Below are 21207 nucleotides of genomic sequence, written 5' to 3' on the forward strand. Positions count from 1 at the left end.
GAGGGCCTTCAATACACTATCCTATATGATCCTCCAGCGATACTGGACGGAGTTTTTTCTATTTCCGGCTAACCCTCCTTCTAGCAACAACGTGCCAGAAGTTTTATGCCGTCCATTTCCTTCCCAGCCTTCCCCTTCCCCACCCTCTCCCAGACCATCTCCTTCGGCATCCGTTTACTCCACCGACTCCGCAGACTCCCATGCTTCCCCTTCTGATCAGACCACCACCAAACATAGCCCTCCTTATTCAAATAATACTGCTCAACACCAGGGCTCCACCGGGCCAATCTCAGGCCCCAAGGATATATAGCCGGATGACACTGCGTCTCCGGGTCAAGTTTCTTCAGCGGCATGACCACCTTCCGGACGTTGCACGGCATCGGCGACAGGATATCTCCAGTGCCCTTGCCGTAGTAGATGCAGTAACGAAGCCGCTTCTGATCTTTGTGGTGCCCGTGAGAGCACAGGTTTGGCGCAACAAGGCAGTTTACGCGTGTAGCGAAGGTGATGATATCCGTATAGGTGGTTCGTAGCTTGTATAGCTCGTCGCCACGCGAGGTGACGGCGTCGCTGACACCGTACGTCACCAGAACGTAGAACATGGCGTCGATGCGGAGGAACTCCAGCCAGTCGGTGTGAGGAAGCTGGTCCCGCAAGGTAAGAATGGATCGCGTTTCTAGTTGTTCGTCGAGGAGAAGCTTTAGGCTGCTTAGGTGTAGAGCTGCGAGGGGCTTTAAGGATTTAATCATGGCTTTTTGTTTGCGCGGGCTGTGCAATGCCCAGCGAGGGATAGAGACTGTGAGGTTCATCAGTTCGCTGAAGCTCTTAGGCTGAAGTGGTTCAAGATTCAGGAAGTGATCTAGCTTCGATTGGAGGTGGTCGAGAACGCCCGGTGCTGCTCGGAAGCACTCTTGCTCCATCTCATCGTGGATCTGCTTGCAGGAGAGGAATAGACCCTGGTAGTCGCGAGGATCTGCATAGGGGAGAAAGCCGTTCAGGGCGATCTTGTCATAAACGTTTACGCGTAGCTCCGCTGGCAGCTGTAGGAGGTAGCATTTCTCTGATGACGTCTTCGAAGCGGAGGCAGCAGTACGGCTGAAGCCAAGGAACGCTTTGAGGTGCAGTGACATTGTGGATGCGGCGTCCGCGGTTGCTTGGGAGCCGGACTCTGTGATCAGCGAGGCGGTGACGGAACTTTATAGAGCCAAATTGCACAATATATCCTTTGATGCGGACGAGGGATCGTGAAGCACGGTGAATTCCAGTGAGCAGTTTCAAGTACTCTTGCAAGGAGTGCACTTGCCAAGTCACTACACAACGCAGGAACCCCTCGTTTTCGACCCCTCTTTCACCAATACGACCTTGCAGCGCTCATTCGGTATCAGTCTGCCAAGAAACGCTAAACGGTCACGCTCACGGAAAGCCATATCCCACTTCCACACCAGGCGTTTGCCGTCTCCAATCCAACTTTTCTCCACTTCCCACCCAACAACGCTCCACAATGGCAACGTCCCAGCTTCAAAGCACGCCGCTCGCACCGCGCCCATCCCACCTCGCTGGCCACATCTACCTCCTTCCGTCGTCCCCGACGACAGGGGGAATCGCGAACAACCTTCTCATCCCCGTTGGCACCGCGAAGAGAATTCGGCTCCGAGGAAAAAGCGTGTCTCACTTCTACGGATGATCTGCGAAGCCGATGAGGAGGCTGCAGTCGAGGACATCGAGATGAGGGACCTGGGCAAGCGGGAAGATTAGGGTGTGGAGGTCTTCAGGCTGGGAGATACGGGGGTGGAGAAGCGAGAGGAGTACGGTATGAAGGCCTTCGGGCTGGGGGATACGGAGGTGGGGTGGAAGGGGAGGAACGGTATCGGCGATGAACATAGACTATCTGGATTATTGGCTGAAGGATATCAGGCTGACTCTTGGGGAGAAGGATAGTACAGAAATGAAGAGATCTCTCAAGGCATTGCTCGTCCCTATACCAGTAATGACTGTAGCACTTTCGGCTTCTTCTTCACACTACGTAGCCCTGATATGCCTGCTGGGGCTGTTGGTACACCGGTTGTTGCCCAGCGTAGGCATCCTGCTGTTGAGGATACATCTGCCGCCACATTAGCACGAGCCCTATATCATAGGCGCCAGCTTCGGAGTATGCGTGGAACAACGCCCCCCGAAGGCCTTCAGGAGTGGATTCCCAAAGCCAAAACTCTGACATACTAGTGCTTCATTTGCGGCATACGTACCTGGTAGATCTGCGGTTGCTGCATCGGTCCCTTTCCTTGCTCATTCTGCGCCTCTGCCCCACCGGGTATACCGCGCGGATTCTGAGGAGTAGTGCGCCATCCGCCATTTGCGGCATATGGAGCACCCGATCTCCTATGGCGAAGAACATGAATGGCAAAAACCACCAACGAGACAATCACCAGAATCCTGTCCAACTATCAGCCACCAAGTCCACGAATATCTTACGCGATTGACGTACCATTCCAACGCGCTAACTCCCGCCGCAGCCGCAATGACATTCCTATGCTTCTTGCGGTTGTACTTTGTCGGGCATGTCCATTCCAGCGTCTCTTCATCAAGCGTGCAGTCATACGAGTACTCCATGACGTCGCCCAAGTTGAGGCCGCCGATCGTGATGTCGTATGACGCCGCCCATATCGCGAGGTCGGCCCAGCATGCAAGCCACCAGATTACTTGGAAGACGGAGAATACCAGATATGCCCAGCAGTTGTAGGCATTGGGGACGAGGAGGGTGGAGACAAGGTAGTAGCCCTCCGTCAGGAAGATGGTGACTGCCTATGGAGAGAAACAGGTTAGTGGGCCGGAAAATGAGGAAAGAGGTGAGCAGCGTACGCAGAAAATGGCGTATCCATTGCCGCCGAACCAATCATGGAATGTTGCGCCGTATGCACCGAGGCCGAGGACGGCGGCCGCGACGACGATTTTGGCGGCGACGAGGAATTTGAACCACGAGGGAACCTTGACGATGTGGTCACGGCCTTCTCGGTCTGCCATTGCGAAGAGTGTCGATGTTCGAGTGAGGAGTAGATAGACGATGCTGATGTGGATGCGGGAGGATCTGATCTGATCGCTTGAGAACGAGGCTCTCAAGTCGGGAATTTGTATCCTCCAGAGCTGATTCTAGTTCTTAGGTCATTCCATGTTCCGCATATGCACCTGATGTCCGCTTCCCCATCTTTAGAGTTCCCAACGCGAGGCGGAGTTCAGCCGCTCTCCAGCTCAGTCGCGCGATATGCCCAGCTGCAACCTCCGCGATTCGTCAATCTTGCATCGTCTCGTGTCTCTCGCATTCGGGGACGAGAATAATTCGTGAAGTAGTCTTGGCCTGTTGTGGCGTTGGGGGGAGATGTGGATATACGAAGCTTGGGTAGGGTGATCTCGCTACCGCTTTGGGCGTTGACGAATCAGCGTTAAGGACCTTTTTGGACATCACCTGTATCTCTCAGCCACACTCTATGATCTGATACTGCTCAAATCATCCATCTGTGGACCACTCGACTTATTGACAGATATCATAAGTAGAATAAATCCATCATGGTATAGTAAAACCACACGGGATGAAAAGACCCCAAAGATGGGCAGATGCTACTCAACCCGCAAGAGACCAGCACGGTAAAAGTAAAGCCTGAAGGCCTTAAACAGCCCATTCTCATTTCTGACCAACTCGTCAACGTAGATCCTGAAGGCTCTCGGACATCTGAATCCTCTTATGCTGGGAACCGGTCGACATACCGGCATCGCGAAGTCAAGCTCAGAAGAGACATGCAGAGTAAGGAAAGTATAGAAAAAGCCACCAACGTAAAGTACAGCCACGAGGCCTTCAATGCTCAATCCTCCTTAGCTAATCCACCAACGAGAAGCTCGAAGGGGCTCAAACCTCTAAGTCCTCTTATTCTCGGCACCTCATCGACCAAGGACCATAACATCGTTGACCCTGGAAGCAGACAACGAGTAAGAAAGACACGACAGAAGCCAGAATGTAAACTGGAGTTCGGAGGCCTTCAACCCTCAATCCTCCTCCCCATCTAACTCGCCAACGGGGAACCCAAAGACCCCCAAGAGGCTAAACTAACAGGATGAAATGTAGCTCACGTGACACTACAACGTCACAAACATGATAGAACACAAGCCCAGCGGATGACCCCCAACCCGACAACCGCTATGATGTGAGGAAAGGCGGTGATGCAAACGGCTTAGATTACTAATACGGAGGCAGTCGAAGTGACGTTTGACCCGGCGCTCGAGTGGAATGGAAGGAGCCAATTTCGAATCTCCGTTCAGCTTTGAAGGGGGCGTGTTACGTTGCGGCGGGCAGTCGTTCAATGCGCTCGACCTGGTCACGAAGAAGACGCGGGCATCATATCACCAAGAGACATCAGTACTTACATCGCATTTTTCCAAACACAGTTCGTATTATATCTCTATTCTTCAGAGTACCCTCCGCGGTTTCAAGATTCCAAGCTTCCGATTTGAGCCTCAGCCGGGCGAGAACGAAGACGAAGACGAAGACGAAGAGATCGCCGCGTAGCTAACTCTCGACCGACCGCAGTGTCAACTTCATCGTACGGGGACGAGAGTTCAAGAGAAAAGACTCCAGTCGAAGCCCGCATCCTCCACGCACTCGTCCGTCATCAACCTAATACGCCCGCCCATTAGCAGCAGCCGCCTTTCCCCTACGCTCATGCTCCACACTCCACACCTTAAACCACGACGGCAGCTTCGCCACCGTCAAGTAGTCAATCTCGACCTCCGCGTAACGCTCACGCCCATACTTCGCCGGCCACCAGTCCCGCGCGCCAATCTTATGCTCCAGCGGCTCTCCGACGCAATAACACGCATCGAAGTCTCCCACGACGACCTCATCCTCGCCCCTGAGGAAGATATTCTCGGGCCGGAGATCGCCGTGCACAAGGGCGAGGCTGTGCAGGTGCTTCATACCCGCGTCGACGGCGGCGACGACGTGCGGGATCCTGGCGTAGTCGAACGCCTTCTCCTCGACGGCGGTGAAGAGATCGGAGTCGTAGCGCTTGTAGGCTATGCCGGTGATGAGGTCAGCGGTGTCGAGCACTACGCCGAGGTACTTGCACACGTTTGGATGGGGGTTCTTTGCCAGCAGCTCGCAGACTTCGACTTCGCGCACCATTAGGTTTTTGAAGTACTCGGGCGCTTTGCCTTGATCAAAGCACCGGTGCATCAGGAAATCTTGTTTCTTGATGAACACGTTTGGATCATCGAGGGCGCCTTTATACTCCTTAGTTCCGGGCTTGGCCCACGGATAGAACGCTTCGGGGTCGAGAGGAGCGAGCTTCGGGAGGCATGTCGGGTCAGCGGCGCAGATCGAGGATATAGTGCGGGCTGAAGAACCCCACCAGATGTTGCCACATCCGTCGCGGAGGAGGTAACGCGTTGTAACACGGTCGTATTGGACGACGTGGGCTACCTTGAGTGGCATCTTGGGCGTGGCTGTTTGGTGGTTTTCCCAGAGTGGAAGATAGATGAGGATGAGAATTACCTGCTGAGATGCTATTATATAGCATATGCGATGGAGAGGTGCTGTTCTCGATTAACAATGCGAGATCCAGCAAGAGTATTCGCTCCCCTATTTACTACACGTATCTAGTTTCATTGTGGAACATCAATGAATAGGAAGACGGAATATGTGAATCAAGAATGGGTAGTAAGAGCGTAATTCGACGAAGAAGGATAAGGACGGAAGTAGAGTCACAGGACGTTCGAATGATATCAGCAACGATCATGTACTGAAAGTAAGCAATACCACCTCTAAGGTTCAGATCATAGGCAAAGATGGCGAGAAGCTAAAAGGGTATCACAAACAAGAAATGGTCACGTCAACTCGACAGTCCCGATACTTACCTCGCCTGAAGTCACCAAACGCGTTCCTTGTGGATTGGCCAACCACAACAGTGGGCAGCGTCTACATCACGAAGCATGGGGAAAGGTGGCCATAAAGCCTGGCGATCGAGCCTCGCCCTTGGTCCTTTCGGGCCTCAGGTTCAGCGACACCTAGTGGGGAGAAACCTTTTCATTTACTCCTGATCATCATGCCGCCGTCCGTAACCGTCGGTAGACCTGTAGTCGTGTCATACTCCATATTCCATGCACCACCAATTACCAATCCGAAGAACCAGGGGCCGAGTCGGGCGCTTACTGGCCAGGGCGGCGGTTACCGAAGCGGGGGCGCTCAACAACCTGCTGAGCGGAGACGGGGACGACATTGACGGGGACAGAGTCGAACTGTGACGGAAGTCGTTAGCCTTGTGCCTACACAATGAGAGCCGCTGGGGAAGACATACACCCAAGCTCTTCAGCATGTCCTTAGTCTCCTGATCGACTTCGAGCGAGCCGGATTCGTTCTGCTGAGAGAAGTCGAGGGCGGAGACCTCGGGGACGTATTGATCCTTGCGCTCACGCTCCTCTTCCTGGAGCTTGAAGGAGATGCCGCGGACCGGGCCCCGCTGGATGCGCTTCATCCTGGGATGAGTTAGTTTCCACTCAGTCCGCATCACTTCTCCCTCCTCCCCAGTCCTCCTGGATGAGCACCTACAGATGCGTCGTGTACCCCGCAATCTTGTTCCTCAGCCTCTTACTGCTGATGATCGCAACCTCATCGCAGATCCTCTTGTTCACCTCGAAATCCAATCCAAGCTTAGGATAGTACCGCTCAATGATGACCTATTCCGCGGATGTCAGCAACGAGTCCTTCCAATTGCCAATGCCCGATTCCCATCTTGTATGAGACTATTCTTCTCGAGAGGAAGGAGGACGGCGGCGACGGGAGAACGCACCTTGGCGGACTTCTTGACGGTCTTGGTTCGAACGCGACCCATGTTTGCAGCTTCGTAAGTGTACTTTATTCGGCGGGAGGAGAGGCTGTCGGGTTGGTCGGTCGCTGTCGAAGTTCGGAGTCGCGAAGTTGCGGTTGAGGTCTGCGGAAATTCGCTAAGCGAGCGTGCGCAGTTTCGGCGCGGCGCTAGTCCATGCGCGGATTAGCGCCGATCGCTCTGAATGAAATCCCGAGGTCCCGAGGTCTTTGGAAACAGGCGCAAGCAGAACGTTCGCAACGCCAACAAGATCATGAGAAGGTAAAATGCAGTTCTCATTGAGGCCATTAAATCCGGTATCTCTCGCTCGCTGAAATACAGACAAAGAAACAACTAAAGAAGTGCCGCATCGCAGATGCTCGCTTCGTGCCAGTAATGCAAATTTGTACACTCACAGACCTCATACCTTGCCTCCAGTCTCCACATCGTTTTGAGAAGATTGAATTGCACTCGCTCTTCTCTCCCTTTGATGTTGGCAATATGTCAAGCATCCCCTCTAATGTCCTCCCTCGCCTCCCTCAGCCGCTCCATGTCCAGCCGGGTTAGGGTAGAAGTAGGCTGAGATAGCAATGATAATGTAGACGAAGATGCAAAGCACGCCTTCGAGGTAATTCGACTTGCCGTCACGAAGGAACGATCCGACGACGAGGATAGCCAGGATAAGCGCAACCGCGTCGAAGATCTCGAAGTTCATGTCCATGCCAACGCCGATACCCCAGCCGACGAGGACGACAAGCGGGGTGTTGAGCAGGGCGGTCTGGATGGAGGCACCAAGAACGTGGGCAAGCGCCAGGTTCATCTGGTTATCATAGGCTTCATCGATGGCCAAGAGATGCTCTGCGAAGCGTCAGCAACGAAAGGGAAAGGGACGGAAAGGGGCATACCAGCTGCTTTCTCCACAAGCGGGATGAGAATCAGACCAACAAAGGCATCACTGACATGTCGCTCCTCAACCATAAAGGGAATCTCCAAGACCAGGAAAACGGCGATGAGCGTGACACAGGCGAGCGAAATGATCAGAGCGACGACGCATTCGGTCAGCGTGAGCTTCGGCTTCGCCAGCTCCTTATGGCGGTCCTTGTCCCTGTGCTCGTCTGCCTCGAAGATCTCGCCGTAGAGGTTGTCGTGCGATTTCATCTGGTAGAAAATAAAGACAATATAGGCGCAGAGCAGAATGATGGCAGTGGCGCGGGAGATCTTCTGAGTGAAGCCGGGAATCTCGCCGTCGGTAATAGTGAGATCAGTCCTGCCAGACACAGCGACGGAATAGGCGGTGGGGAGCACAAGACCCACTGCATCGGTTAGCATTGCTGAAGACTGTTGGATGGGGGGAGGCACGTACTTCCAGCGACCAACATCAATCCGCTGCCTGCCTCGGAAATAGCCGGGTGAAATTCTTGATCGCTCCGCTTGAGACCGCCAGCGAAGAAGCAGAAGCCCAGGCACAGGAGCATGTTTGCCAAAATGGAACCCAAGATAGCAGCACGAATAACCGGAACGTTGGAATCACCGGTGGAGGTCTTGAGCAACACCATGAACAGCACAATCTCGACGACGGAGCCGAATGTTGTCTCCAGGATTACTCCGAACACCTTGGGCAGTTTACGCGCGAGCTCTGAACCAGCGAAGCCGACCATGTTGGCAGCGGGAACCATGGCGATGTAGTTGGTGATGAAGATGGCTAAGTGCCATTCCGGGCGGGCGAAGTGCTGTCAAAGTCAGCAAAACCTCTCATCACAGGCATGGGCTGTCCAAGCACATACCAGAGCAATTGCTACAGGGACAAGGGGCCAAAGCACGTTAACCAACATGGACATGGTGCTCGTACTCCGAAAGCATATCTTCAAGAACTTGAGCGGGTGTATGCCTCTCCTGCCACTCTCGCCCTCAGGCTCGATGCCCGGCGTTACTTCGTGTCCATTGTGGTTGAATCGCGGGAGGTGCATGCCACGATGCCCTGACGACGAGTGCGGCGGCACGGTAGCTTCTGATTTCGGTTCTTGCGTGTATTCGCGCGAGGATCGTGAACGGCGTGCCATGGTGTGGTGTGTTGGAGGAAACGAGGTTGGCATGGAGATTCTCGAGGTGAGCGCTCAATCTCGGCGCATAGGGAGAGCTGCCAGGGCGACGTGGAGGGTGTTTCAGAAAGCGCGCGTGGTGGAGGCACGCCGCGGGGAAAGGAGGACTACAGAGGACAGAAAAGAAGAGGTGGATGTAGAAGGAAAAGAGGTGAATGCTCGGCAACTGATGAGTGAGATCGCCGTTGTTTGGCGGCGGGCGTCATGGCGTCTCGCTGCTGGCAATTCCAAGGTAGTTGCAGGAGTTGCGGGACGTGCAGGCGTGGATCGCTCACATTTGCCCGCTAAACAAGCCCCGGCCATCAATTCCATTAGCCGCATCTCCCCTACGGAGAATTCAATCTGGTTTCATCGACAATTCGCATCACTGCTCGAAGTCTCAACGTCTATCTTCAATCCATATCTCAAGCTCATCCCAAGCTCCACAGAAACTGCTTGCTGAGCAACCTCCAAAGCTTCGCTCACTACTCCCCGGTGCTTGACCCCCTGGGCGGGCTTGGCGGGCTTGGTCGCCAAGTCGCATAGAACCAGTTTCGCGCTCGGGATCCGCGCGGTGACGTCGATGGGCGGGAGCGGACACCAAGCGGAGCCCTCTCCGCAATCCAAAGAGCTCAGTCAGGGGTCTAGGTCCTCACACACCACAGGGTCCAGATTCAATCTCGCAGAGCTTCCGTTTGCCATTCAAGTGTTGCTGCCGCGCAGGGCTGCTGTGCGCTGCGCATCATGAAACCGGATTGCGGCATTTTCAACTTTCGTGGGCGACTGCAGAGACGCGCACGCTGCGAATGAGAGCTGTGGCGCAGCAGGGCGAAGCCACGGCAACCCGAGACGGCCTGCCTTTCGCTAGACCTCACACGTCAACACCCACACTATCACGACGCCATTGTTTATTATTATGAGATACCATCATTTCTCTATCGAAGCATATGGAAATATAATGCTCCAAAACATTCGGGAGTAGCCTCGGGTTCAATGGGCGCCTCCCGTTCGAGGCGGCAACGATGTCAAACAGAAATGTGGGTACCTCCCGGGCAGCCCAATCACTCTCGATTCTACAGATTTGAGCTCATTTGCTTCATAGACGCATATGTGCAGGTCTCAATCTGCTGCATCGACCCGTCGTTGGGTCATCGTTCTCTTTTCCGAAATCGTCTTCACCGTGGAGCCAGGACTCCGCCCGATCCTCGCGAGCGTGGGAGCAACAGTTCGCGTAGCAGAATCACCGGCCATGAGCTCCTCCATATGTTATACTTGCTCGCATTAGAATCAGGATATCTCTTCCTGAAGGGGTTCAGAGTCCTATGGTAGTCGAGGCGCGAGGATGCCGCTCCGTTATTCCTTCGACGCGTTACGCAATTTCCCACTCAAGAGCTATCAAATGCAATTGGGGTTCCTCCGGAACGAAGGCACTTGTGGTATGTCGCGGATTCCTTCCTTTCCTCTGTCCCGGCCCACATCCTTGAAAGCCATTAGGCGGTACCCTGGTAGCCTGCGCAAGAGCAGTCGTCTTCCGTCCCAATAGTGCGGTCACCGGTGGGAGTCTGCATACTTCCAGTAGACCCCATGTGGAACCTGGCCTGCCACTTAACGCAACTATTACCAATCACGTCTCTGGGCACATCACGCACATAGCCTCCTTCGCGCAGCTTCCCGAGTTTAACCCTCGGCCAGGCACAGAAGGCTCCCGTGTTCTATGCATAGTACTGTGTACGGCACACGGGTGGACTCTTCCGCGACTATTGATTTCGGGACATTGCTCTTCCAGCCGTACGCATCACCTTTCTAACCAATCAGCCCCTTCTCTACCTATCCCATGTTGCATATTCGCCAGAATGGATGGAGAGTAGGTCGGTTTCCGTCTTGTCAATGGATTTCCGTTTCAACACGGCCTCCTTGCTTCAGAAGTCTGCTTTTTCTGTCCAGTTCCCGAAGGCAGCAGCCTGCAAACCCTCTCCGGGCCAGACTTGTCTTCATCCCATTGGCGCTCCTCTATCCTGTGGAGGGTCAGCATCGCCGATCTCTACCTTCGTCCGTTCCTCGGGCAGCCTCCTCTTGGGACAGGCCCATCGGAAAGTTTCATCAGCTCTGGAGCCTTCTCGTATAAAGTGCTGCTCGCCTCCTCTTCGTCCTTCCTCTGTCACCCCCTCTTCCTCTACTCCACGTATTCTTCTTTATCCCGTCTTCTTATATAGCCTCTTTCCTTTCATCACATTCGTGGCTTCCGCCGTATATATTCCATCCTTCCTACCTATATATTCCCCACAGCCCACACTACTACCAACTCATGGTCTTCACCGGTCCCCGCACTCGTTCGAGGCGTGCAATGCGCTTTCGTGCTTTCTTGTTGGTCAAGTTCTTCCGCGGCGCCATGCCCCGCAATTGATCCATTGTGGCTGCCTTCCAGGGCCATGAAGGTCCCCGCCTCCTCACGATGAGGATGAGTGTCTCCAGAGTGAGCGAAACCTGATGCTGGCCAACATTATTTCTATATATATCCTGATCTGGTTTCAACGACGGCTTGCCAGCCCGCGGGGTGGAGTGGTTTGGATCTCTGCAGCATGCATGTGGTAAATCTGGATGGGGTGGTTTGTGTGCATCGCAAAGCCGGAGCTCCTGCGCTCGCCGTGTCGAGCTGAGCACCTCTATGGTCTCAACACGCCCCTCCCAAAATGCACCAACTACGCGACCCAATTAGACCCAAGAGTTCGCGCATAGCGAGCAAAATGTCCGAAGAAGAGCACCAGGATAGCAATGGTTGTACCCGTTCATCCATGACCCATGGGCTGCCTCCCGAAAGTACTGCTCTTCCCCAAATCGCTTAATTCAGACTTGCTAACTTCGCTTAGGAAGGAACCTTGAATATATACGCTATGTTGTATCACCAGAGCCACGAATCGCCGCATTCTGTCCAGCGGAACCCATCCAAACTCTGCTCCCTTCGCAGTCGTCGGCGTCCGACCGCACCTCGCAACACGTTCCCATCATTTTCGTCGGCGGCGGCTCGTCCAGCAGCAGAACACTTCCGCAATAGCCTGTCAAGGCGATCGCCATGGAATTCCGCCTGGGAGATATAAATTTCAGCGGCTTGCAACCGCGCTGTACCACTACGAAATCGTCGTATACCTCGCGGGTGCACGCACGCCAGATACCCCGAAGCCAGTCAGGTTCGGCGACACAGACAAACAACATGCGGCGGACACCTGCCCAATTCTGATCGCCGTTGTGCGTCTCGACCACTATATAAGAAAATTCTTCGAAAATGCAGCTGGATTCCAATCCCAGCTCTGGAAATGGTTCATGGGCGCCTGGTAAGCTCGGAACCTTTCTATTTGATACGCTCCAGGTGTTGACAAACTCGATAGACCGATTCCGCCCTCTATACTTTCTATATATGCATATACACATGTACCGTTCTTTCCAACGCCATCAAGTCTTGGACTATACTCGGTCGACCTACGGCGTGAAGGGGTTTGCGCCGCCGGCGAAGCTCATTGTTTGAGGCGTCCAGAGCGTATGTGCTGTAAGCCCCAGTCTTGCATGAGGACTGACATTGGGCGCAGAGGGAGAAAGACATGCGATGTGGCATATCTGGCCCTAGCGACCTCCCATAGGCATGGGGGGGAACACGACATATATGAGCCGTATATATGAACAAGCACTGCTGGGTACCCTATGACTCGACGAGTGGGTGGACAAGATTGGTATGCTTGTGGAGGGTAAGACGCGGGACAGCTATATCTCCACGAATACATGCTTCCTGGTGACTTGTGGGCAAGGTGACGGCGTTTACCAACAAATTTAAAGCAGGTTACGGCATAGGGAGTGGGTATGACTGATTACGAGTTTCTGGTACTTTATTCTCTGGCGCTAACGACTGTCCAGGTGCCAACTACGAACCGACTGATGACGGGCTGGAAGACGCTCTTGGAGAACATCGCCTGTAAGAAATTCGCCACCGCCCATCTTACTCTTGTCTCCATGCTCCTCGACGCTTTTTTCAAGCGCTCGTCCACCATTTAGGCAGGTCTTGGCTCTCTCGGACCATGACTTCTTCCCGTTCTTTTCACGCCATGGCCCCTCGAATACCTCCAGGACCCTTCGATGGTGCGCTTTGCGGGGAGCGTATGGCGCCCCGATACGACCTCTGGCTTTCGGCTACTATCTACATCTTTATGAACTTACATTCGACACATTTGCCATGGTGTGTCCGTCAGAACGACCATTGATAAGCGGAACGAGAAGGGTGACTAGGCTGGCTGGAGACCGGAATTGGAGGGCGGATACGAAGTGAGGGGCTTTGGGGTCGATGATATAGAGAAGAAGCAGCTAGAGTCTTGGGGGGTAATTCGGCGTTGTACCTACCTTTGGGATTTCTATTGAACGTGGACTCGGTAGCCAGCGAGGGGCTTGACTGCATTTTGGAGATCGCGGCGTCCGTTCTGTATGCCTTTACACTTCGTAAGCCGCAGCGCGTATCAGCAAGAATGCACGAGTTTTATGACTGAGTAGCGGAAACTCTTTTCGATATCAAGCGTGCGCGTGTCCAACTGTCGGCAACCCGTAGCTGGTACAAAAGCTGCACGCATTATGAGACAATGCCGGGCCCGCTTCACGTCCACAGGAACATTCTGAATATCCAGGCTAGATCCGAAAGCCTTGCTACATCTCCTCCAGCTTCTTCTTCGCCTCCTCTTTCTTCTCCTCGCTAACCAAGGGATTCGAAACCGCAGCCTTCAGTCCCCCGGCTCTACCACACCGTCAGCCTCAGCCTTACTCAACCACATCACCACCACCCCAGCCCCCCAATGTCGTCTCCATTCCCCTGAAGCTGACAACTTACACTCTTGTCTTATTCTTATTCGCCTCAATCTCTTCATTCTGCATCTCGTACAGCTTGTCGCGGTGTTCTTCTTCAAGCACTTTGCGCGAGTGGTCTTTCGCTTGTTCTGAAGTACCTACATAGTACACATGTTGGTTTCGAGATATGGGGGGTAGAATTGTGGATTGTGCGTACGCGGATTTGTGATGGTGGCTTTGTGGCCGATTGCTACGTTTGCTGGGTCGGTCATGATGGGATGTCGGATCTGGTCGGTGAATCTGAATTTTATGGTTATCTCGGAAACTTAATATGGCTGAATGGCGTGGTAAAGAGGCTGTAGGATGGGTGAATGCGGGCCGGATGACGTCACTGTGAAAGATTTAATACATAGCTCGTTCGTCATCCAACGAGCACTTAACAGCCGAAAGGAATGCTTCTAGTCACTGCTGCAAAGCGATTCGATGGTGGAACATTGGAACAAGATATATACTGCGGAGAGAAGGTGTACAGGCTTGAGGGCTTGAGGGCTTCCCGCTGGCAAGTTGGCTGGGATCGGGGATCAATGATTGAAGAGCTCCAGCCCTCGATCCACCGAGTCGATTTCTGCCAAAGTGATGCCATGATTTGAGCAGTATCGCTCACCTTGAGGAGGTGCAGAGAATGTGACTAAGCAATTACATAATCCTATCGCCAATACGAACCCTGCGAAAACGCCCATTGCCTCATCCACAACTCCATCCACTCTTCGTCGATCGCGTGCAAATCAGCCAGCGATACGCTTGCTTTGATAGTATTCTTCGTATCCAAAATCGCAGCTCGAGCTTTTGGAAATCGTATCGCTCTGTCTTGGATGTGGTCGAAAGTATCCATCAGCTTCGCCGCAGGATTGACGCCCTCGTCTATTCCGGCGCTCTCGGCCTCAGCGCTTTTACGGAGCAAGTCGACCCAGTCCTCAATGCGCACCGTACGGATATTGCTAGGCAGATATCTGCGCACAGCGGGAAGTATTTCTGACCACAGAATCGCTCGAGGATTCGCAATGTGGAAGAACTCGGCTTCTTGATTCCTTCCTCTTCGTTTGCTTTCTCCTGCCCAGCCATCCATATCCTCGGCTCGTTTCGTTAACAGATCCATCACAACTTGCGCGGCAACATCAACCGGAACCCAGTCAACCCTACTCATCGGACCTAGGTCTTCCGGCACCGCCCCTAAGTAAACAGAGCTCCTGATCAACGATGGGAGCCATTCTTTGTCCGGCCATGCTCCCTTCTCTCCTCGATATACCGGTCCGGCCATCTGTCCTACCCGAGCAATGGTTACGGGGATGCCGAAACACCGTGCCGCGTGTGCGAGAATGCGTTCCGAAAGAAGTTTCGATTGTCCATAGCCTGTGCGCGCCAGTTTCCAGTCTGTGAGCTCGGCTTCCGGGACGAGGGCGCGAGATGTGGGCGCCTGGGAAGCCCAGTTGGACACCGTTCCCATGGATGAGATGAAAAGGATACGCATTGGGTCTTTTGACGGAGGGTCTGAGGGATATAGTTTTTGGCGATGACGGACGATATTGATCAGATTTCGCACGCCGTTGATGTGGGGCTCAAAAGAGATGAAGTTGCGATTGAAGTCGACGGGCTGTATAAACGTCAACCTTAAAGCCAAGATACAGATCAAGACTAAGGACAGACTTACCCAAGCATTATGGATGATGACATCCACCTCCCTGAGGAAGACGTCGAATGTATCCTTTTTTATGCCCCAGCTTTCGGCGCTGAAGTCTACCTGGAAGAACTCTACTTGCTCTTTCGGGAAACATGTTGATAGCCCTCGGGACTCCTGCGCTTCCTCCTGGCGCTCCCTGGCATTAGCCGACCGGTTCAGGCAGTATACTTTGGCAACATTCGGACTTCTAAGGAGGAGATCCAATATATAAGTGCCGAAGTTGGACGTCGAACCTGTCAAGGCGATTGTCATTGACAATGGCATTGGTGGCATCTGTGGGGTTTCGTGAGTTTGAATCCGGTTATCGTCTTGTCTAGCTGATACTTAAAGGTGCATAATAAGGCTTCGACGGGCTTGAATAGGACGGAGGCAAGTTCGAATTCTCTCGAAGACATGTAAACGTGCATCCAAGTCATACGTCATTCTTAGAATTTCCCCCTTCCCATTCAGGTGCAGATTCTGCTATTTAAAACGCGCGACGGTCGATGTTTATCGCGAGTTAATACCAGTTATAGGGTAATGTGGCTGACGTCTCACCATCAGTTTGTGGAGCCAGCGCCTCAGCCTGATGCATCTCAACCCCTTTGGGTAAAGATGATCGACGCCGCTGCTGTTTCGGTAACGCAACCCATAAGGCGTTCCACGTGGCGGTTCGTCGAAAGCTTCGAAAGCTTAAGGCGTCTCATGGGGGCCGAATGAGTAGGTAATATGACGTCCATGGATCAACAACTATCTGATACGCAGTCCTCGCATTACTGAATTGCGCATATCAACCCTTTGTACTTTCATATCCATCCACCCGTTCGACTCGATGAATGCGATCAATATCTCCGACTCCCGAAATGCATCCTCCTACAACTACGGTTCCACTGCCTCCGCCCAACTGCGGCAAGCGACTACTGCCAGTCCTTATTGACCAAAGAGCCGAAGCGAAGCACAGCCGACCTTTCTACTCAATTCCAAAGACCAACAAACCGGCCGACGGATTTCGGGACATATCTTATTTCGAACTTGCAAATGCTGTCAACAGATGTGCGCAATGGATCGAGGAAAATATCGGACGTTCCACAGAGCACGAATCGCTTGCATATTTGGGGCCAACCGACCTCAGATATCCAATATTGATCCTGGCTGCGGTCAAGACTGGGCACGTGGTGCGTTTGCTGGCAGCCGCCGCTACTAGGGACGATCTGCTGATTTGCTGTAATAGATGTTCCTACCCTCCCCAAGAAACAGCATGGAAGCCTTCACTTCTCTTTTGGATTCCTGCAAGGCGACCAAGTTCATTACAACGGCGAAGCCAATGCCAATGGTGGCAAATATTCTATCGAACCGCTCCGAAATGCAGAAACATATTATCCCAGAGCTCGAGGTCCTCCTCGACGCAACGCCGGTTACCCCAGTCCCATACGGGAAGACGTGGGCCGAAGCCCGGCTAGATCCATTCGTGCAAATCCACACCTCTGGCTCTACTGGCATTCCGAAACTCATGACGATCAAACACGGCAACTTCTGCTGCATTGATGCTTTCCAGGCTCTTGAAGCCAATGAGCTGGCGCAGCGTTGCGGAGATTTACGACTGTTCTGCAACTTCCCTCCGTTCCACGTTGCAGGTCTGATCTATATTCTAGCAGTCGCGTGTTGGGTCGACAGCACTGTGGTTCTCCCTCCAGTGGGGCCCATGACGGCGGATGTGGTCAACGATTGCCATGTCTATGGCAATGTAGAGTTCAGCTCGATACCCCCGTCGCTCGTTGTTGACCTCGCGAAGAACGAGGACTATCTGGAAAACCTTAGTCGACTCCGAGGGCTTAACTATGCCGGTGGACCGCTTCCAGAAGATACGGGCTCATTGATCGCTCAACGGACAAAGCTGACGACCAATATCGGAGCCACCGAATATCAAACTGTTCCATTGCTGCCGAAGGAGGTGGAAGACTGGCCATACTTCAAGTTCAACGAGAAAGGTGTGGGCATGGAGTTTCGCGAAAGAGACGAGGGTCTCTTCGAGATGGTGTTCGTTAGGCGGCCGGAGCTAGACCTTGTGCAAGCCATCTTCATCACCTTCCCTGAGCTCCAGGAGTACAATACGAAGGACCTCTTCCGAAAACATCCGTCGAAACCAGGGCTATGGAAATACGTATCTAGGCTCGATGATATCATTGTGTTGAGTAACGGAGAGAAACTCAATCCAGTGACGATGGAGAGTCTCATAACGACCTCTCCTGACGTCAAAGGATGTGTCATCGTCGGACAAGGGCGATTTCAGGCAGCCTGCTTGATCGAACCTTCGGATGAGAACGTTGACCGGGAACAGCTGCTCGAGCGAGTATGGCCATATCTCCAGCGGGCCAACCAGCAGACCGTGAAACATGGCCGAATAGTCCGGGAATTGGTCTGCTTCACCGACCGCGATAGACCCCTTCCCCGCGCCGGCAAAGGAACAATTCAACGTGCCGCAGCTAACAAACTGTACGCCGCGGAGATCGCAGACGCGTATCGCAGTATCGACTCCGGATCCACAACCTTCCGCAGCGGGCTTATACAACTTGATTTACACGACGTCCAATCAACCAAAAGCTCTCTCTGCAAATTCCTGCAAGACGTTCTCGAAGATGACGACCTCGCATACGACAACGATTTCTTTTCGCAGGGCATGGATTCGCTGCAGCTGATAAACCTGCTGAGAGCGATCAACGACGCACGGCCCGATGAGCCTATCGAGGCTAAACAGATCTACGATCATCCCACGATTGCAAGCCTCGCTAGTGCGCTGCACGCTGGAGCCGCGGTGCACCATTACGAGGATTGGGAATCCGACGACGAGGCACAAAAAGAGGCCTGGCTCGCTATGGACGAAATGTACAACGAATACGTCGCGGAAGTCGGCAGGCCGAAGAGGACACCAAAGGAGATATTTCAATCTTCGAACAGCGGCCCGGTATTCCAGCCGGATGGCGGCACTGTGGCTTGGCTGCAAGTGCTTGCTTCCTTCCTCATTAACGTGAATAACTGGGGACTCGTCAACGCCTTTGGTGTCTTTCAAGCGTACTACGAGACAGATCTACTGCGGCACTATTCATCCTCGTCAATTGCCATTATCGGGACACTCCAGGGTGCTCTTCTCTTGATCGTTGGCTCGATCTCCGGCCCTCTTTTCGATGGCGGATACTTCCAATTCCTCCTCATTACGTCAAGCATCGGGCTGGTCTTCGCAATCATGATGCTCAGCTTATCGACGCAATACTACCAGATCATGCTTTCTCAAGGGGTCCTCATGGGCCTATGCTCCGGCTTTCTCTACATCCCCAGCGTAGCCCTTATTCCCGTGTACTTCAAACGGCATCGCGGCCTCGCCTTAGGCATAGCAACAGGCGGAGGTTCCATCGGCGGCATCATCTACCCCATCGTCTTCCGCCGCCTACTCTCAAGCCTTTCTTTCCCCTGGGCAACGCGCGTAATCGGCTTCATCGCCCTAGTCACGCTCTCCCTCGCCACTCTCCTAACCAAACCGCTCGGCCCCCGCACCCGTCGCCAACTCATCGACCTCTCCGCCATAAAAGACATCCCCTACCTCTTCATGATGCTGCACGCCTTCCTCATCTACGCCGCCATACTCGTCCCTTTCTTCCTCGCGCCCACATTCTCCACCTCCGCCCTCCACACCTCGGACGACGCAGCTTTCTACACCCTGCCCATCCTCAACGCCGCCCAGTTCCTCGGCCGCCTCATCCCAGCCTGGTACACCGACACGCATCCGCACTACCTGGGTCCGGAAGTCCTCCTCGCGCTCGCAGAACTCCTCGCCGGCGTTCTCGGCTTCTGCTGGATCGCAGTGCACAACCTGGGCGGCTTCATCCCGTGGAGCATCGTCTACGGCTTCGTCTCGGGAATGGTGGCGACGCTGCCCGCGAGCGTGCTTCCGTTTGTGCTGGATAATATGGCGATTTATGGGACGCGGTTGGGCATGCTGTATGCATGTGCGGGCGTGGGGCTGTTGATTAGTACGCCGGTTGCGGCTGCGGCGGATGGGGGCGAGGGCAGGTTTTTGGGGGCGCAGATTTGGACTGGGGCGGTTTGTTTGGGGTCTGTGGGCTTTTTTGGGGTGTGTGGCGTGAAGGCTTGGAGGAGGAGGGGGTTGTATGAGGGAAGGGGGATTAGGGGAGGTGGGAAGGGGAGGGTGACGGATAGGAGGAGAGTTGAAGGGGTTTGAATGCGTTCATTTAATAGGTAGGGAGATACAGTACCAATGATCCTACGAGCAGGTGCTCTATTTCAATTTGGTTTACCCTGCATTTCGAAGTGCTCTGGCTAGAGCTTGACATTCAGCCAGTGGGGCTGCTGTGAGGAAAACCATTCCAATAAATAGCAACTCTCAAGTCGATTTTGGGTATAGTTTTACATAAGCGTAACTGAGCAAAAGCCTCAACCACAGCTGTCTAGTTATCTCCCTCCGGCCCCTAAGTCCTCCCCACATCGCGCTCCCGTCGGCCCACTCTCCACCAACCCCCTACATCTGCGCCGCAACCTCGCCCGCCGCCTCCGCCGCCTCCTCCTCCGTAACAAAAAACCCATCCGGCAAATCCTCGCCCCTCTCCCCCCAAACCAAATACCCAGGGAGCCGAAACTCCACCCTCCGCCAATCGATCTCCGTCCCGCCAGTAACAAGATAATTCATCACCACCTTTCCCTCCTCATCAAGCCCACCCTCCTGCTTAAACCGCTCCAGACAATATCCCCCCCTACCAACAGGATTCCCGCGCCTCACCTTCCCCAGGACCTTCAAGAACGCCAGCGCGTCGCGGAAAATGCCCAAGCCCTCGTAGCACGGGCGGAAGAAACGCCGCTCCACCTGCCCGCCCGCGGGCCGCTGGCAAAAGACAGCGATGACGAAGCCGCGCAGCTTGCTCCCCGGCGCCGTGTTCTCGTACACCCAGCGCACGGTCTCGACATCGACGCCAAAGTCGCCGGGCTGCATGAGCGCCATGCCCAGCCGCAGAATCGTGTTTTGCGTCTTCCACACGCCCAGCTTGCCCGCTGCGATCCATAGCCGCACGAGGATCTTGAGGCCCTCGGCGTTGGCGAAGGAGGGTGGTTTGCGCTCGTACAGCCAGGTGAAGAGCGCGAGGAAGTCCTGAGCGGAGACGGAGGGGAGGCGGATGGGCGTACGGGGGGTTTTGGGGAAGCCGTTCGGGTGGCGGAAGAGCGGGGAGAGGGTGCTGAGGAGGAGGCTGTGGACGTCGAAGCGGGATTGGGAGGGCCCGAGGAGGAAGGTTATGGGGGCGCCTTGGAAGGAGCCTATGTATTTGGTGTAGGGGAGACCTGGTGGCATGTTTGTATTCGAAGGTGGATTGCGTGGTTGCGGTGGTGGAGCGAGCGGGCTTTGGGAGATGAAGGTTAGAGCTGTCTGAACAAAGAGAGAGAGTTGGCTGTGATTTGCGAAATGGTGCGCGGAGACCTTCAGGTAGCTGAGTTGCGTTGGGTTGATATAATGGGCAAAGGCCGAGTTAGCGATCGGTCGAAGAGGTTGCGGTGCGGTTTCTATCGACGAAGCCTTGAAGGAAACGAAGGCCTAGAGAATGAAAGCGCGAGCGGGACCGTCATAGCAACCATGTGAATTTGTTGGAACAGGCGTTATGGCTTGGCAGGGTAGTGTGCAAACGGTGGTCTCTAGTGGTGAACGGGACATTGAGATCGAACATCACAGAACCAAAGCCAAACCAGCAAA

The 21207-nt window shown here is 54.0% G+C and overlaps 10 protein-coding genes across 10 annotated transcripts; 2 read left to right on the plus strand and 8 right to left on the minus strand.

The window, feature by feature from the left end:
* Positions 1 to 80: 80 nt before the first annotated feature.
* BU26DRAFT_582164 (uncharacterized protein) lies at positions 81 to 1130 on the minus strand (the record flags this gene model as incomplete). The annotated part of the gene is made up of 1 exon (XM_033834518.1): positions 81 to 1130. The coding sequence occupies one exon, from the start codon at positions 1128 to 1130 to the stop codon at positions 81 to 83; it is 1050 nt and encodes a 349-aa protein (XP_033678119.1).
* An 884-nt stretch (positions 1131 to 2014) lies between these two features.
* Positions 2015 to 3018, minus strand: BU26DRAFT_510305 (uncharacterized protein; the record flags this gene model as incomplete). The annotated part of the gene is made up of 4 exons (XM_033827220.1): positions 2015 to 2101; positions 2244 to 2430; positions 2483 to 2799; positions 2857 to 3018. The coding sequence occupies 4 exons, from the start codon at positions 3016 to 3018 to the stop codon at positions 2015 to 2017; spliced, it is 753 nt and encodes a 250-aa protein (XP_033678120.1).
* Positions 3019 to 4606: 1588 nt separating this feature from the next.
* On the minus strand, positions 4607 to 5808 carry BU26DRAFT_126681 (uncharacterized protein). The gene has a single exon (XM_033819585.1). It carries the CDS (start codon positions 5474 to 5476, stop codon positions 4661 to 4663), a length of 816 nt encoding a protein of 271 aa, XP_033678121.1. The 5' UTR covers positions 5477 to 5808; the 3' UTR covers positions 4607 to 4660.
* Positions 5809 to 6189: 381 nt separating this feature from the next.
* BU26DRAFT_438078 (ribosomal protein S17e) lies at positions 6190 to 6872 on the minus strand (the record flags this gene model as incomplete). Its single annotated transcript, XM_033824273.1, has 4 exons — positions 6190 to 6279; positions 6339 to 6516; positions 6590 to 6717; positions 6831 to 6872. 4 exons carry the CDS (start codon positions 6870 to 6872, stop codon positions 6190 to 6192), a joined length of 438 nt encoding a protein of 145 aa, XP_033678122.1.
* Positions 6873 to 7133: 261 nt separating this feature from the next.
* Positions 7134 to 9182, minus strand: BU26DRAFT_524076 (uncharacterized protein). The gene is made up of 4 exons (XM_033830200.1): positions 8630 to 9182; positions 8209 to 8575; positions 7751 to 8158; positions 7134 to 7703 (listed from the first exon to the last, which is right to left on the minus strand). Exons 1-4 carry the CDS (start codon positions 8903 to 8905, stop codon positions 7363 to 7365), a joined length of 1392 nt encoding a protein of 463 aa, XP_033678123.1. The 5' UTR covers positions 8906 to 9182; the 3' UTR covers positions 7134 to 7362.
* A 601-nt stretch (positions 9183 to 9783) lies between these two features.
* Positions 9784 to 11557, plus strand: BU26DRAFT_126726 (uncharacterized protein). Its single transcript, XM_033819586.1, has 3 exons — positions 9784 to 9960; positions 10026 to 10359; positions 10739 to 11557. The coding sequence occupies exons 2-3, from the start codon at positions 10246 to 10248 to the stop codon at positions 11354 to 11356; spliced, it is 732 nt and encodes a 243-aa protein (XP_033678124.1). The 5' UTR covers positions 9784 to 9960; positions 10026 to 10245; the 3' UTR covers positions 11357 to 11557.
* A 2045-nt stretch (positions 11558 to 13602) lies between these two features.
* BU26DRAFT_524080 (uncharacterized protein) lies at positions 13603 to 14246 on the minus strand (the record flags this gene model as incomplete). The annotated part of the gene is made up of 4 exons (XM_033830201.1): positions 14183 to 14246; positions 13959 to 14132; positions 13785 to 13899; positions 13603 to 13691 (listed from the first exon to the last, which is right to left on the minus strand). The coding sequence occupies exons 2-4, from the start codon at positions 14011 to 14013 to the stop codon at positions 13604 to 13606; spliced, it is 258 nt and encodes an 85-aa protein (XP_033678125.1). The 5' UTR covers positions 14014 to 14132; positions 14183 to 14246.
* A 76-nt stretch (positions 14247 to 14322) lies between these two features.
* On the minus strand, positions 14323 to 15831 carry BU26DRAFT_555219 (NAD(P)-binding protein; the record flags this gene model as incomplete). Its single annotated transcript, XM_033832309.1, has 3 exons — positions 15450 to 15831; positions 14465 to 15392; positions 14323 to 14405 (listed from the first exon to the last, which is right to left on the minus strand). Exons 1-3 carry the CDS (start codon positions 15750 to 15752, stop codon positions 14323 to 14325), a joined length of 1314 nt encoding a protein of 437 aa, XP_033678126.1. The 5' UTR covers positions 15753 to 15831.
* A 490-nt stretch (positions 15832 to 16321) lies between these two features.
* Positions 16322 to 19692, plus strand: BU26DRAFT_510311 (acetyl-CoA synthetase-like protein; the record flags this gene model as incomplete). Its single annotated transcript, XM_033827221.1, has 2 exons — positions 16322 to 16633; positions 16690 to 19692. The coding sequence occupies 2 exons, from the start codon at positions 16322 to 16324 to the stop codon at positions 19690 to 19692; spliced, it is 3315 nt and encodes a 1104-aa protein (XP_033678127.1).
* Positions 19693 to 19989: 297 nt separating this feature from the next.
* On the minus strand, positions 19990 to 20811 carry BU26DRAFT_437576 (uncharacterized protein; the record flags this gene model as incomplete). Its single annotated transcript, XM_033824246.1, has 2 exons — positions 19990 to 20163; positions 20248 to 20811. 2 exons carry the CDS (start codon positions 20809 to 20811, stop codon positions 19990 to 19992), a joined length of 738 nt encoding a protein of 245 aa, XP_033678128.1.
* Between the last annotated feature and the right edge of the window lie 396 nt (positions 20812 to 21207).

The sequence above is a fragment of the Trematosphaeria pertusa genome (genome assembly GCF_010094035.1).
Source record: "Trematosphaeria pertusa strain CBS 122368 unplaced genomic scaffold BU26scaffold_18, whole genome shotgun sequence".
NCBI lineage: Eukaryota > Fungi > Ascomycota > Dothideomycetes > Pleosporales > Trematosphaeriaceae > Trematosphaeria > Trematosphaeria pertusa.